We start from the raw sequence: 15,470 nt of genomic DNA, 5'->3' as shown, positions 1-15,470 counted from the left end.
GTGCTGCGGAGGCGATGTTTTTCCCGTCCTTCTGTTTCTGTTTCTTTTTTTCCCAGAACTCTCTGTGTTTTTTTACGAGGCAGGTTCACATCTGCTTCCAACTGTCTGTCACGCACCGATTTTTTTAAGCGAGTGAAAAATACCAAAGCCGGCCCGGCCGAAGGAGCGGCCCCGGAACTTTCCACATGCAGCGCCGCTTATTTCTCTCAGCTGGACTTGTAGTTGTTGTCGTTCTCTCAGGACCTTTTCTTCTTCACCTTCATGACATCCGTGTTTGTTATTCTCTCCTCCGACGCCCACTGATCTTCTCTTTTTTGTCCCGCCCTCATCTCCTCTTTACACTATTTAGGTGGTTTTTGTTCGTGGGATAAATTTTTGGACTTATTCAGGAAGTCAAAGGATCAGTGAGTGGATGTGTGGAAAGTTGAGTTAACGCGTGACTATCGTTTCATTATTATTTCAGTCGTCTTCTTATTGTTTTTCTCCCTCCTCCTCCCCTCTGAACATGGCTGACAACTCACCGGGTCGTTGGGTGTATTTTCAGGCTGCAGCCGGTTCAGCGTTGGCATCGCACGCGGGCCCTTTTCCTTCGCCGCCGTCTGTTCACACATATGTTCCACCCCGCACGCCTTAGCAGCAGCTACCGGCGCCGCGGTCTGGACGGGGGATTTGCATCATGAGTGATTCCGTTTCTGCGACTTGTATCGCGTTACGCCGTCGCTGGATCTTCTTGTCCCAAATCCCAGCCCGAGCTAATTACAAAACATAATTATGTGAGTTGGAAAATACGGAGTGCACGGAATACGACTGGAATCAGTTCATTTTCAATTTGCACAGATTTGTTCTGAGGTCACAGTTGAACAGTTTTGAGTCTAATAAATCATCACACGCGTACACACACACACACACACACACACACAATCTCTGTCCCACGGCGGCTCTATAAAAAAAAGAAGAACGACGCTGACGCCTGGTGTCCTCACACCGCGCCAATAATCTCACCCGTCCTTTCACACCACACAAATCACCGTGGACGATAGGAAGCGGCTAAACACCTGGAATGTGGCTAATCTCCGAGCTAAACGTCTCAATCTTATTGTAGAGCTAAAGACGTTCCGTAATCTGAGGCTGCGGCGTACAATACAATCTGCTTTGTGTGTGTGTGTGTGTGTGTGTGTGTGTGTGTGTGTGTGTGTGTGTGTGTGTGTGTGTGTGTGTGTGTGTGTGTGTGTGTGTGTGTGTGTGTGTGTGTGTGTGTGTGTGTGTGTGTGTGTGTGTGTGTGTGTGTGTGTGAGTGTGTGAGATATTTGTGTCCTGCGTGGCGTCAGTGTCACCTGTCAGTCTGGGCTCTTCCTCTGGAAATGAGACCATTTATAAACTCTCTCCACATCTCGCTCTGTGCCTGCCTCCTACTCTCTCCATCTCTCTCTCTCTTCCTCTTCTTCCCGTGTCTCCGGTGTCTCTCGCCCTGTCGGAGCCAATAATAGACGCATCAGCTGTGACTTTGTGGGACAGAAAGGTGACGGAGGGAGGGAGGGAGTGATGGAGTGATGGGGGGAGAAAGCGGAGGAACGTAGGACCTTTAAACTGCTACTGAGGTGCTAATGTTTCGCCCTTGACAGGATGTATGTCTCTCTGATTGGCCTCCGCGGGGGAGATTCCTCTCCTCTAATTGGCCGCCGAGAGGCATCTCTGCCTCCCTATTGGCTGATTCCAGAGAAGGAATTTCCCTCTTTTTTAAAACAAGCTCTTCTCACTGAGCAGTGCAAAGTACACAACCTGTTAACACTGTTAGTGGCTGCAGGGATTTATCAGTTGGAACTTAATTAGGCTCATGAACTCATTTGGTAGTTATACATATATATTTTTTTTTTACCTTCCCCGAGGAGGTAAACTTGGTGCAAAGGTGAAAGATTTCATTTTGGTGTTGATCTGGGCAAAAGGGCAGATGCAGTAATTATTTTATTTTTGGGGTTTTCTTTTTTTACATTTTCACTAATTTCACCGGGAATAATTCATGGCTTCCAATAAATAAAATCTGGCAAATTTCTGAGACTCATACCAATGAGTGTGTGCCCGTCATTCCACCAAGTTTCGTGGAAATCTGTTCAGTGGTTTTTCCTTCATCCCGCTGATAATACACAAATAAACGAACAAACAAAACGAATGGACGGGGGTGAGAACATAACCTCCTTCGGTTAATCTTGGCTTCTCCTCTAAGATTTTGTTTTCTCTCTTGAAAAATGAGACGACGATCTCACTTCAGATCATCCAGAGCTGCAGATAACGATTTACTTTACTTCATCAGTTCATTTTACCCTCATTTTCTTCATTAATCAACACATAGTTTGGTTTGTATAAAAGCCCGAGGTGACATCAGATACTCACTCTAATATCACAGATATTCATCTCGTCTCAAAGTTTAAATCGAACTTGTTGGTATTTTGTGTGTTTGTTGTTTTCCTCGCAGCGTCTGTGCAGCCGCTCGCCGTGTTCAGGTTAAACTCTCGTGTTTCAGCAGCTGCCGAGGTGTCGGACTCGTTGCCGCTCGTCTCCTGCAGAGGGAATGTGAAATCCTCCCCGCGCGCTCGGCTTATTAAGTCAGAGACTGTATGTGTGTTTGATACCTGACTTCCCTCCTGTACCTTTGGCGCAGCTTCTTCTCTTTTTTTTTCTTCCCTCCCCCCATGGGAAGGAATCAAGCGTCTCTAGAATTTCTTTTACCTTTGGTGTTTCCAACCCTCCCTCCCTCCTCCTGTCGCCGTCCTCCCTCCGTTTCATCCTTCTCCGGCGACGGCATTAAAGCCTCGCTCCGGTCTCATGATCCCACCCAGGATGTCTCCTTTATCCCCCACCCCAGCAAAAAAAAAAAAGAAGAGCAGAGACTATCACCAAGTTGCGGAGGAGGGTGGAACGTGTCTGTAGAGATCACGGCCTCCTGTAGGGACTTTGGCGTGTAGTCGGGATTCAAATATTGAAAATGACTGTGAAGAATAAAATATCTTCAGATCGTCACGGCAACGGTCCAGATCCCAAAAGTGCAGGGTCTGACTTTTCACTTGAGAAATTTCGGTAAACGACCGATTTATTGATTGTTAATTATCAGTTGATGACTTACTAACAAGTCGATCCTTTGCAAACTGACCACAGGTCGAATGATCGTCGTTTTATTTCCTTCCTTCATTCGTATGGGATCATAACTCGGGGGGCGAAGAGGGCGTGGTGTCACCACGGCGCCAATTAGCGGAGGCATTTTACAGGCAGCAAAGGTCCGCGTGTAACGAGGCATAAAAACACATTTGTGTGCTATCTTTGGACGTGAGGCGTGACGCCACCGCCCGCCCTGTTATTCACACTAAATAGGAAATGCATTTGCACGTTGCTAAGTTTAGACCTCACGGCGCAGGTTTCACATTGTGTCCTGTAGCTGGTAACAAACGACCCCCCCTGTCAAACGTCTCTTCTTTTAGCCCCGTGTCTCATCCCCCCCCCCTACCCAACCCGTTGCGCTCTTTGCCCTCCCGCCACCCGTCACGTCGTCTGCTCCGCCCTCTCACCCCGTTTTACCCCGCCCGCGTTCCACCCAGTGGGAGGGAGAGGCGGCGAAAGCACGCGAGTGTCCGGTGGACTGTTTATTTTTAAAGACGACCTCGTAACCCGACCGCGGGGACGAGCGTCACGTCTGGATATTCATTTTAACGACCGCGCGGCAGCTGGTGAACAGTCTGAAGGATAAAATGTAACATTCGAGATAAAAGTGTAGGTCGACCTGATGATCACAGACACACAGTGTGTGTGTGTGTGTGTGTGTGTGTGTGTGTCACAATTTTTCTTTTCTATTGTTTGCTTCAAACCAACGAGGAAAAGTTGGAAACTGACGCGAGGTTTGTTCAACTGCAATTTTGAAGACGTGACCGGAAAAAAGCAAAACAACGTCCTGTTACATCTTCAACGGAAATACTAGTCTTTATTTGATATATTGGTATCCACCTTTATCTTTATATATGAAAATGTTTATTTTACAGAATAAACAATTCAGAAATGATTATAGTTTTTTTTATTCATAGTTTTTTATAATGAGGTGTATGGTTAAACTTTGAAGTTTCAAGCCTAAATTATAATTCTTCGTCACAAGGGTTTGATAACCACATCTTAGGAATCATCATCGGTAGCTGATTTTTTTTTTTTAATCCAAAATATTGGAATCAGCATCAACCCCCCAAAAATCCAAAGTCAGACTTTGGAAAACCGGTTTCTTCCTTTTTGCAAAAAAGTTGTAAAGTTTTTTGTTGCAGGGTTTTCACCCTGGGAACAATTGATATTTATATATTTTACTTGAAGCTAAGGAAGAAAAAGAAAAATTGTTGAATGTACGTATGAAGAACATGATACAACCTTTGGATCATTGTCTAAGAAACCAAGACGTGACAGTCTGTGACTCTGCGAGTCTCCGTCTCTAAAGGTGGATTGGATGTGAGTCTGCTCTGATCAAACTTCCTTCTACTTTTAGGTTGTTTTTCGCAGCGTCGCCTCGTTTCTTCACAGCCGCTGTGGTTTTTGGAGAAACTAGATAAACTCCAGGAGAAGAGTATCAATCAACTTTTAAATTGATAAAAACGTGCTGCAAAAGTGCGAGGGAGGGATTTCGTTTTTTAATCGGTTACTTCTGAGGCCTGTGGCGAACAGGGAAACCGTCACTATCAATCTGATCAATCCCCCGATTTCATTTTCCAACTAGACAATTATTAAAAGTTAGTTTTCTAACACGCTGCTCAGTTTACACCCACTCATCAGTAAGTTGGTCCTGACTCCTTATCGATAAACGCCGTCGTCCTGAGGGCTTCACACGGTAACACAGCTTCACGTTTCCCAGATAACCACCTTTTCTTTTCCTCCTCCTTTTTTTTGGGAGCGTCGGTTTCGTGCGTCTCAGCAGCCAAAATAAAAATGTCCCCACCCCTCCTGCCGCCCGAACGGGACTGTGGGAAAGTCTTGCTCCTCCAGTGACCGTAAATCTCCGCCACTGACCACTTGAGTAATTGAAGAGCAGTGAGGGAAAGATCCCGACCAATCGGAGGAGAGTCACACACACACACACACAGACAAGAGCCCGATGGGAACAAAGGTGTCGCCATGACGCCCGGTGACCCGGTCCACCCCTTTTAGAACTACTGGCCCCAACTTTCCTCGAGCTGCACGCTCATCTTATCTGCGGGCTGATGTCTGTCGTCGGCACCGGAGCTGTGGACACACACCATGTGCCAAGTCGAGCACACGTGTGTCACCACACCTCTTAATGGTGCTTCTCCGATGTTTTCGTCCAATCCGGAGGCTCCGTTTGAGGTTTTTGTCCGTGTGACATTGCCTCTCGTTTCTTTCTGTTCATCTGAGTTGTGAAATTCTGACGCTCGGAAACAGAAAAACTGTCGCTTTCTTTGCCTCCTCACTTTCTAGCAGCGTCTCTTTGTGTCCCCCTCTCTCTCCCATGATCTCCTCACCCTCTCTACCTCATCTCTCCATCCTGTGTCGGAGTGAAGTGGGTGGGGAGCGTTTGGGCAGGGGCCGGAGTTGTGTCTGCCAAGGTGACGGTGACGACTCCCGGTGTCCCCAGTCTCTCTTTACTTTACGTGTGTGTGTGTGTGTGTGTGTGTGTGTGTGTGTGTGTGTGTGTGTGTGTGTGTGTGTGTGTGTGTGTGTGTGTGTGTGTGTGTGTGTGTGTGTGTGTGTGTGTGTGTGTGTGTGTGTGTGTGTGTGTGTGTGTGTGTGTGTGTGTGTGTGTGTGTCCCTCCCTCCCTCCCTCATTCTCTGCGTCGACGCCGCTCAGCGGGCCCTTTCATGGCGACACTCCTCCGCCATCATCAGCCCCATTGTCAGGCGATGAATAGACCGGCCGTGTTTCTGAAGGGTATGTCAGTGCGAGGAGGAGAGGGAGAGATTCGCCTTGAAGGTTTTCAAGGTGGTTGGAGAAAGAAAGAGAGAAAGAGAGAGAGAGAGAGAGGTGTGGCGCACCGTTAAGCCTCGGGAGAAAGGAGACGGCAGGACGAAATGTTTCTGAAAAATAGAAAACCGTGTGAGGGTGAAAAGGACACGGAGGAAAACCAGAAGAGGAGCGGAGAAAGTTTTTTTTCTTTTTTTATTAAAGAAAGAGAGGCAGCCGGGGCGAAGAAGCAATAAGGGGGAAATAGGAGGTTTGTTGCCTGCAGCGATGCGGTTGAAGGTAGCGACATAAAAGGGATCGAGTTTATCCCTGGCAGCCATCTTGGACTACTTCCGAGGCGGCTTGGTAAAAGTTTAACGTGTAAACAGTGAGCAGGGGTGGAGAAAAGAAAAAATCCAAGGTGGCATCAATGAGAAATAACATTCAAGAGTAAAAAATCTTGACTTTCACAAAGGTTAAAGTAAATGGAGACGTTGTAGAGGTTATTTTCGTCCTCCTCGGAGAGTAAGAAGTGAAAGAAACGGCTCAGTCACGCTCGTGACCAAATGCTCGTTTTGTGCGAAGGTGACGCAGGCGAAGAGCGAGGCGGCAACACCTGGGAGGCGCGGCGGTGTTGTCGTTGTTGTCGTTGTTGTCGTTGTTGTCGGGGAATTCCTGCGGTGATTTCCCTTTCTCCTCTGGGATCTGCTACGGGGCAAAATTGAGTCATAGTGGGGGTCTCTCTCTCTCTCTTTCCCCTTTCTAATTCATTCTTTCTTCCTGTCCCGCTGTCCCTTGCTCTCTAATGAAAGCCCTCAGGGGGAAATGGTTTGTGTTGTGACACACACAGGGGGAGGACCCCCCCCCCCCCCCACCATGAAAGAGCCGAATGAATAACAGAACCCCAGAGTTCAGGCCTCCACACGCACAATGGACACAAACACACAAAGTAGCCTCACACACCATCACATGCTCTCCGCCCCCCCCCCCCCCCCCCCCAACAAAAAAAAACTCCAAACACCTACACTGAGTTTGACCTCTCTCACAAAAGAGAAGGCACACATTCATTTGGCGGCTCCAAAGAAAAAAGAAAGCTTTGACGGGTTCGGCATTGTTGTCTAATCCAAGGTCCCACCGTATATCACCTTCACGCCGCCCGTGGTCTTCCCCCCCCCCGCCCCCCTCCCCGTCCGTCTCGTCCCTCTCACTCTTTCGTTCTCTGGTCTGAAGTCAGTGAAAAACAAAACCTGGTAAAGAAAAGAGTTGTGAGAGGGTGAAAGTGGGGAGAAATAGAACTCGGCCGGAATTGTTGTAAGAACTGATCAGATTACTCCCCAGCACTGATGGATTTCTATCGGCAATGAGATTTGTCTGGCACAAATCAGTCTAAGTGGCTGAACTTGTCTTCTGATTTGAAGTCGAGATGTTCGGGTTGTGTCGACAGTGTATCAAGTGACTCGTCTAACCCCCGTCCTCTGTCTCTCTCCCCCCTCCACAGATCTGAAAGGTGCTCGACGCAATGGGACGGCTAAGCCTCTGAAGGGGGCGAGCACAAAGGGCCGAGGGGAAGAGGCAGAATAAAAGCCAACGGAGGGAGAAAGAAGAGAGGGACAAAAGAAGAAGAGGAGGGGGAGGAGGTGGACGATTCTTGCCCGGCGCCAGGCGAGGTGGAGAGATTTTGGGCGGAGAAGGAGAGGGGAGGGAGGGACATTTGAAAGGAAGGATTTGCTCGACCTGTCGAGGGTGCATGCTCCCCCCCACACTAAGTCCTCCGTCCCACTTGGACATCCTCCTTTTTTCTTCCTATCTGCACCAGTGACGGGCCGACAAAAGACGAAGAATGCGCACTAAACTAAGTGTGGGAGGCGTCGGGGCGAGCAGGGGCCTCGACGTGAGACTACCCAGGACTAGAGCCGTGCTGCTGGGCTTGCTCGTCGCCATGGCGACCTGGCTCCCTGCGCCGGTCGGCGCAGAGGTGGAGATCGACGTGCTGAGCGAGATGGTGTTCGTGGAGACGGGCGGGCCGAGCGAGAGGGTGGGCGGGCGGAGCGAGCTGGAGGCCTCCATGCAGTCCTCCTTCCTCCGGGACATCCATGAGGCGACGGAGGGCGTGCGCGCCACGGAGCCTGTCGCCGCTGGAACGGGCGAGGATGCCGCGACTCAGCAGAACGCCTTCCCGGACTCCTCGGCGGTGGTGGGTCGGATCTTCCAGATGAAGGTGCCGAACAAGATGGAGGACGTTTACCTGGGCGACATCGTCAAGGTGAGTCCTCAGCACCAACTGCCACAAAAACATTTTTTTCTCTTCTGATTTTACTCAAAACAACTTTTAGAAAAGATTTGATGAAGGTGACAAGAGAGAGAAATGGACATGAAGCAATTTTATTTCAGCAAATCAGGAAATATATATCTAGTTTTTTTTTTACTGTTAAATGAGTTCACCACTGACACGTTTCCTTGTTTGGTAAATCCTACAGAGTGATGTTTCTTACATTTGGGCTCAGTTTGACCCCAGAGAGGTCAAAACTTCTGTCACATCTTTGAAGAACAAACAATTTTTCTCCAAATATCAGTTTTTCAGCAACTCTCTAAAAATAATGTACGGTCAGTTTTTCGTTGTGGAAACATACAAAAATTTGAAAAAGCCTATAAGACGTTTTTAACAAAATTAGGAAAAAGCTTTTAACTGTTAATGTGTGGTGTTTTTTGAAGATGTTATAAATGACCCGGCGCCTCTATCCTCCCAAACACAGCAGCAAGGATGAAGTTCTTGACTCTGTACGTGGTCACGTATATACATCGGCGTGAAGGATTTAGTGACATCTAGAGGCAAAGTTACACATTGCAACCAACCGAATCGAAGGAAAAAGAAAGAAGAAGCAAATATGTGAAGTTAAAAATGGCAAATTTTTTCCGTTGAAAAACCAAAAGAAATCAAATTGAACTTTCTGGACCATATTCAAAACTATCGCAGTGTCACAGTCGTAGTTGCTTCGTATGGAAACATCGACCTGCACATTCCCACGTTATAATTCTATTAAATATATCTGACGTCAGTGAAATTATGCAGAGGTTCACCACGGCTGAAAATCTGCCCCGAGGCGACACATTTTTAAACCATTTGCAGCAACATGCCCTTTTTTTTAATTGCTCCGCGTTTTCCTTAATGGCCAATTCTCTACGATATATGTTGCCTCACCCCCCCGACGCCCCTCTACACCGCCACCTATCAATCCTCTTTATCTTCCTCTCCAACCGCTCTCAGACCTCACCTCCACCACCTCCCCCCTCGTCAGTGTGGACTTACTGTAGCTTCCTTCTCTCGTCCATGATTCTCTTTCCAGGCTAAACTCTAACAGTCTACTCCTGCATCTCCATCCCTTCATCCGTCTTCTTCTCCTTTTTTTTTTACCTGTATGTTCACGTCTCTCTTCCTTAACTCCCTCAACCCCATTCCAGTCTTTACTATCCCATCGCTCGCCTTCCTCTCTTCTTGCCTTTGCCTCCATCTTGCGTCCTAACCTCTCCCTCCCTCGCTCCTTTTCGTCCATCTCTGTCAAAATAAGGTCGGATCGCGTCAGTGGAGTTCCCCCGGTGACGGGCAGCAGGAAAACACTGCCCTGGTGAAACTGATTCATAAAAACCTTTCTTTTGGTCAGAACTGCTCTAAATTTTTCACAAGGTGTCCTGTTTTCGTGAAGTTAACAGGCGACTGAACAGAACTGCAGCAGAGTGGTGCTGACGCGGAGGCAACACACCCTGTTTGTTTGTTTGTTTACGCTGAGAATTTAAAGGAATATGACGTATATTTCTCGTCACGGGTGAAAAGATACTCACCGGGTCAGTTTTCCTCCGGATTATTCGAGGTTAGATTTAGATAAAACGTGAAGGTGGAGGTTAGTTTCCATAATCATCACTGTGTGAGCTCCTTCTTTTTTTCCCTCTTATTCACCCCCCCCCTGAAACCCGATTATGTCTGTCACACCGTAAGCTGGGGGGGCCTCTCGTATTAGAGCCGATCGGAGTTGACAGTGTGGGCAAAGAGGCCGAGAGGGTGGGTGAAGGTGGCAGGGAAGGATGGAGAGGAGAAGGAGGAGAGATAGAGGATGTGGAGGTGGTCAAGCAAAATACCTACAATAACTTCAAGAGTGTGTTTACTTCCTCCTCCGTTTCTAATTTAAAGACCCGGCCCCTTCTCCTCCACTGCTGCTCCGTCCTCTATTATAAATCACACCCCCACCTCTCTAGATGCGAGTTACCCCTCAGGTATTTCGAAGGTCGGGCGCTCAAGGTTGTGGAGCGAAAGGCCAAATCAATTTTTGTGCTCGGCATTGCACTCATACTAATGGCCCTTTCTTATGAAAATCTGCCAGTATGGGAGAGGCATCCAGCTCCGTGACAGCCCGCCGCCTGCCCATTCACCTTTTCGCTGAGCAGTGTGGAGCCCCACCGCCGCTTATCCATTCATACGGCGTATAGGGATTCTCAGCTGGGCGGCCCGGACATAAACCTCAGAGGAGGAGGAGGAGGATTTAAAGAGGTCGCAGTGCGAATACACGAACCTGAAAATCAGAATGTCACAAACTCATAGAATTTATACAAAAAGACATCTGTGATAACTCGTTACCTTGTTCACGTAAATGTGACTTTACACATGAAGCTTTTAAGGTTAATTTAACACGGAGGAGTAATGTTTGAACTAGTGATGCTGATCTTATAGACGATCAGTGACTATATAAAGATGATCAGTGACTATATAAAGATGATCAGTGACTATATATGAAGATGATCAGTGACTATATATAAAGATGATCAATGACTGTATATAAAGACAATCAGTGACTGTATATGAAGATGATCAGTGACTATATAAAGATGATCAGTGACTGTATATGAAGATGATCAGTGACTGTATATAAAGATGATCAATGGCTGTATATAAAAAATTAAGCTATGATATTTTGGAGTAATGTTTGAACTAGTGATGCTGATCTTATAGACGATCAGTGACTATATAAAGATGATCAGTGACTATATAAAGATGATCAGTGACTATATATGAAGATGATCAGTGACTATATATAAAGATGATCAATGACTGTATATAAGGACAATCAGTGACTGTATATGAAGATGATCAGTGACTATATAAAGATGATCAGTGACTGTATATGAAGATGATCAGTGACTGTATATAAAGATGATCAATGGCTGTATATAAAAAATTAAGCTATGATATTTTGGATGCAGGCACATCTTATTGTATCGAGGCTCCGTCCATACACTCTCGACCAATCATGAGTCACTCTCAGCTGTCAATCATGACCAAAAAACATCTTTGAAAACATTTATTTAACGTCTTTTTTGAATTTTTGTTATTTATATTTGGGTCTATGTCCCATCTGCTTACATGGAGGGGGCGGGTTTATGACCTATACTGCAGTCAGCCCCCAGGGGGCGATCCAGATGATGTGGCTTCACTTTTCGGAGCGGTCACGTCGTCCATCTTTGTTCACAGTTCATGTTACAGACCTGTCAGGATGTGATGAGGTTGATTTGTCACTTGAGGTGTAAGATCACCTGTACGTAAACTCTCTGCTGTACAACAGCTGCATATTCACATTGTGTGTAAATATAACAACGTATTCTCTTTGATGGAGATGTGTTTCCATCTCTGGTGAATATTTCTCCTTTGTTGCCCGGCTGACCTTGGTCTGAAACATGTTTTTTTTTTTAAGTGGATGATTTTGCAGTTGTGTGGAGCCGCTTACGGAGCTGCAGAGGAAACGGCGTTTGATTTTTCTAAGCGAGTCGTCCGTGGGGGGAAGAGCGACAACGGCGCAGTGATCATTCACTCAGCCGAGGAAGGCAGGACCTTTGCATCTGTATGCAGGTGCTGCTGGGACCCGGAGACCCCGCGGTGGCTGCCTCCTCTCCCCGTTATTAATGGAAGTGGCTGCGAGAACGCCGTTCCCGGCCAACAGATGAGCACTCTCCGTAGCCTCATTACCACAATTACCAGCGTAATTAGCTGATTGGCTGATGGGCTGCTTGGCAGGCAAGCATATCCCTTTACCCCCCCCCCCCCCCCCTTTCATTTGAGGAAAAAAACTGATGCTAGCTAAAAAATGTAGTTCTCTGAAAAATAAAGTTTTCGCCCCACGTGGGTGTGTGTGTGTGTGTGTGTGTGTGTGCGTGTGCGTGTGTGTGTGTGTGTGTGTGTGTGTGTGTGTGTGTGTGTGTGCAGTTTCCAGTCACTCGCACATGGGGCCTCAAGAAATTCCTTATTGAATTTGACCAATCGTCTTAAATCCTTGAAACACACACGTAAGTCACAAGTGTGAAAAGATGAAAAGTCGGTTTGGAAAACGTTTGTAGATCCACGTTTCTCAAAATTAGCCCAACATCCTAACGTTAACGTCTCGTGCAAAGTTCATTTTTAGGAGATTTGATGTAAATGAAGTGCATTTCTGGGTTCAGTGCTTTTTTCACTTTGAGGATTATGGGATGTAAGATGTAGATTCTCTCCGTGCTCCGCTTCCCGTACGAACATGAAAGTCATCGAGGGGGGCGTCAGGAAACCACGCCGTCCTCAGGTGGCATGTTTCTCGCGGCTGCTTTGAAACATTCAGCAGAAGATGAATGACGACGTTCTCCCAGCGCCCTCTCATGACAGTTCACACTGAATTACTTTAAATTTGATGAGTTCCGATATTTTCCTGTTCTCCCCATGTGTGTGTGTGTACGGTGCATTTCACCACAGTGTTACATGTTTCCCTACGAGCATCACGTTGCACATTCCTTGTGTGAGCGTTTGTGTTCTCTTCATGTAAAATCCGCCCAAAGCCAAACGCAGGAAAACAAACAGTTTATTTTGTGAAACGCTTTTCTCGCTTTTGCTCTGAACTGGAACTGTGTGTGTGTGTGTGTGTGTGTGTGTGTGTGTGTGTGTGTGTGTGTGTGTGTGTGTGTGTGTGTGTGTGTGTGTGTGTGTGTGTGTGTGTGTGTGTGTGTGTGTGTGTGTGTGTGTGTGTGTGTGTGTGTGTGTGTGTGTGTGTGTGTGTGAAAGAATACACTTAATATATATTTGTGGGAACAGTAGCTGGCTGTTGTGAAGGGAACCTTCCCTCTCGGGGGTTCACTCTTCTCTCCTCCTCCCCAACTGCGTCCTTCCCTCCCCCTCCTCAATTCATTATCTCCTCCTCCTCCTCTGTTTGTGCGTCGTGTTCACCTCCTTCTCCCTTTTTCGCTCTTCCTCCCCGGCATCTTGTTAAATTCCCCGTCGCCCTCCTCTCCGCCTCTAATTGAAGGAACTCTCCCGGTCCTTTCTTTTCTTTTATCACTGTCATCCTTCCCTTCTCTTCCACATCAGCAAGCTGTCTGCCTCTCTTCATCCTCCTCCTCATCTTGTCTTTTTCTCCTCTGCAACACGAGCAACAATTACCTTCTCTCCTCTGTACTTTTCTCCCTCCCTCCACATTTTCAGTTTCTTCCCCCGATGGCTCTTAAAACCACGGCCGTCGTTCTGTGACCACCCCCCCCCACCCCCCCCCCCCCCCCCCCCCTCGTCCCATTTACTCAACTTCGCGTTTTACTTCAGCAAAAACCTTTTCTTTTTTCCCCAATTCGGATTCTTGAGGCTCTCTGCTCGTAATGCAGGACAGCGGAGACGCAATGGAGCAAAACTCTTCTCCTTTTTTCCTTTCTTTTTCATTGCCCCTCTGCCTCTGTGCTCTCCAGCATTGAAGAGTGTTTTTCACAGAGCGGTTCACCCCCCGAGCCCCCGTTGCTCCATTGCTGTTAGCTTGGCAGGGCGGCAGTGGAAAACTGGTACTGCGAGACACGGAGGGAGGGAGGGAGGGAGGGAGGGAGGGAGGGAGGCAGCCCCAGAGATAAAAACACACACAGCAGAACATATGAGTCACCCTCGCCGTGAGCGTGCACGCCGCCATCGGTTTACTGGCACAGAATTGCCGGTGGCCATGTTGCTATGTAATTAAACATACAGCGGGCGAAGCTCTTTGATTCATACGTTCCAAATTATATGCTCCCACAGGTTCATTCATAATTTGGTGTTTCTCGGTTTTCAGCCGAGGCCCTTTTTGTGTACGCCGGACGTTACTGGGAAACGTTCGGCCCCGTGTGCTGGAGCGCCGCAGCGACCGCGCTGATGCCTTCATGGCAGTGTAGGATTTCAGGGTGTAATTTCACGTTTGACCTTTAACACAAATAATCACAGCCCAGCAGCCAGTGATTGACTCTGTGACCTCCCGGAGAAAAGAAAGAAAGGAGCTAATTTGATGGTTTCAGCTGGAACGTCGGTGACAGTTCAATCGCGGCGGAGAGCGTCCGCTGCTGTTGTTACGGTGTGTGTCCTCCCGTCACCTAGCAACCGCAGGTTTTTTTCTGGACCCGCCGGCCAGCCAGCATGCTTGGTTGTCACCCAAAAGGGAGGCGGTTTCATTTTCCGGGGCTTAGTGAGTCAGGCCCATGTTTGGTGTGTGTGAAGGTTCCAGTAGCAGATTATATTTAGATGATGGACTCTGTGATTATAGATCGGCTTATTAAGGCAGTTCTTCAGAACAGCAATCTGTTGATCAGCACTGGAGGCTGAACGAAGGCAGGAGCATTTCTTTTTAAGGAACAGAATCTGATGGTTGTTAAGACGTAAGTCTGAAGTGTGAAGGTCGTAGAGCACGGGCAATGAGAAAATCTCAGAATGACCCGAAAACCGTGATGGAAGGGCCAAGATTTACAAAAAATGAATAAATATGTTTACCAGTTAAGATCAATATCTTATACTACAGCCGCAGCCCCCCCCCCCCCCCGTCTTGGCAGAAGCTCATGGCGAGCGACCATCACCACCACCCAAACACTTGCAACAAAATCTTTTGTAGATGCTGCAGTCGGGACAAAAGTTGCCTTCCGAATACTTAATGAAATTTCCGAAAAAGTGTCGCGCAGAGTGGGCCTCACGCGCGGCAGGAATCAAACGGTTTTCCTACAGCAGCATTGTTCACAGCGCTTGACCTCTTGAGTTTGTAATGAATCGCTCTTCGCGTTGTCCCTCTCATCTCACGCTGTATTGATTCTGTAGAGTGACCGGCCTCCCTCTCGTCTTTCAGGCTGCATCTCCGCCACTTCAAGAAAAACGTCAGTGTTATACATCATGTCTCGATTGTTAAGAGGATGAACTCTCACACCGGAGGAGAAACATCCGAAAAACGTGCGGAGGAGGAGTACATCTAATCGGAGTTTAAGTTCCTTTTTTTATCCGCGTGTCATGAAGAAATGACGGGGACTTAACTTCGGATGACATGAGCTTAATTGTCAAATTTTTCCTCCATTGTCGCAGCGTCACGGTGGATTTAACGGCGTTCGGATTTCAGCCGGCGGCGTCTCTACTGTACTCGGCTCTGGAATCCCCTTCACTGTGCGTCGAGCGTCACATCAGAGCTGAACCACCTTCAACAGTGTGTGTGCTTTTACTTTACGAATTAGAATTCTCGAAAAAAAAGTTGAAATCCGTGGTTTGATTAGTCGACAGCACGAT

The 15,470-nt window shown here is 47.5% G+C and overlaps 1 protein-coding gene across 1 annotated transcript in view; it reads left to right on the top strand.

Annotated features, from left to right (window-relative positions):
• The window catches only part of dag1 (dystroglycan 1), a 50,024-nt gene that overhangs the window by 21,711 nt on the left and 12,843 nt on the right, over positions 1-15,470 (top strand). The window contains exon 2 of the mRNA XM_047332735.1: positions 7,416-8,180. Within this exon, the coding sequence (XP_047188691.1) occupies positions 7,758-8,180 (423 nt within the window). The 5' untranslated portion in view covers positions 7,416-7,757. The remainder of the gene's footprint in view (positions 1-7,415; positions 8,181-15,470) is intronic.

This window comes from Scophthalmus maximus, chromosome 6 (assembly GCF_022379125.1).
Source record: "Scophthalmus maximus strain ysfricsl-2021 chromosome 6, ASM2237912v1, whole genome shotgun sequence".
NCBI lineage: Eukaryota > Metazoa > Chordata > Actinopteri > Pleuronectiformes > Scophthalmidae > Scophthalmus > Scophthalmus maximus.
The sequence above is the reverse complement of the archived record's forward strand: the minus strand, read 5'-3'. Positions and strand labels throughout refer to the sequence as shown.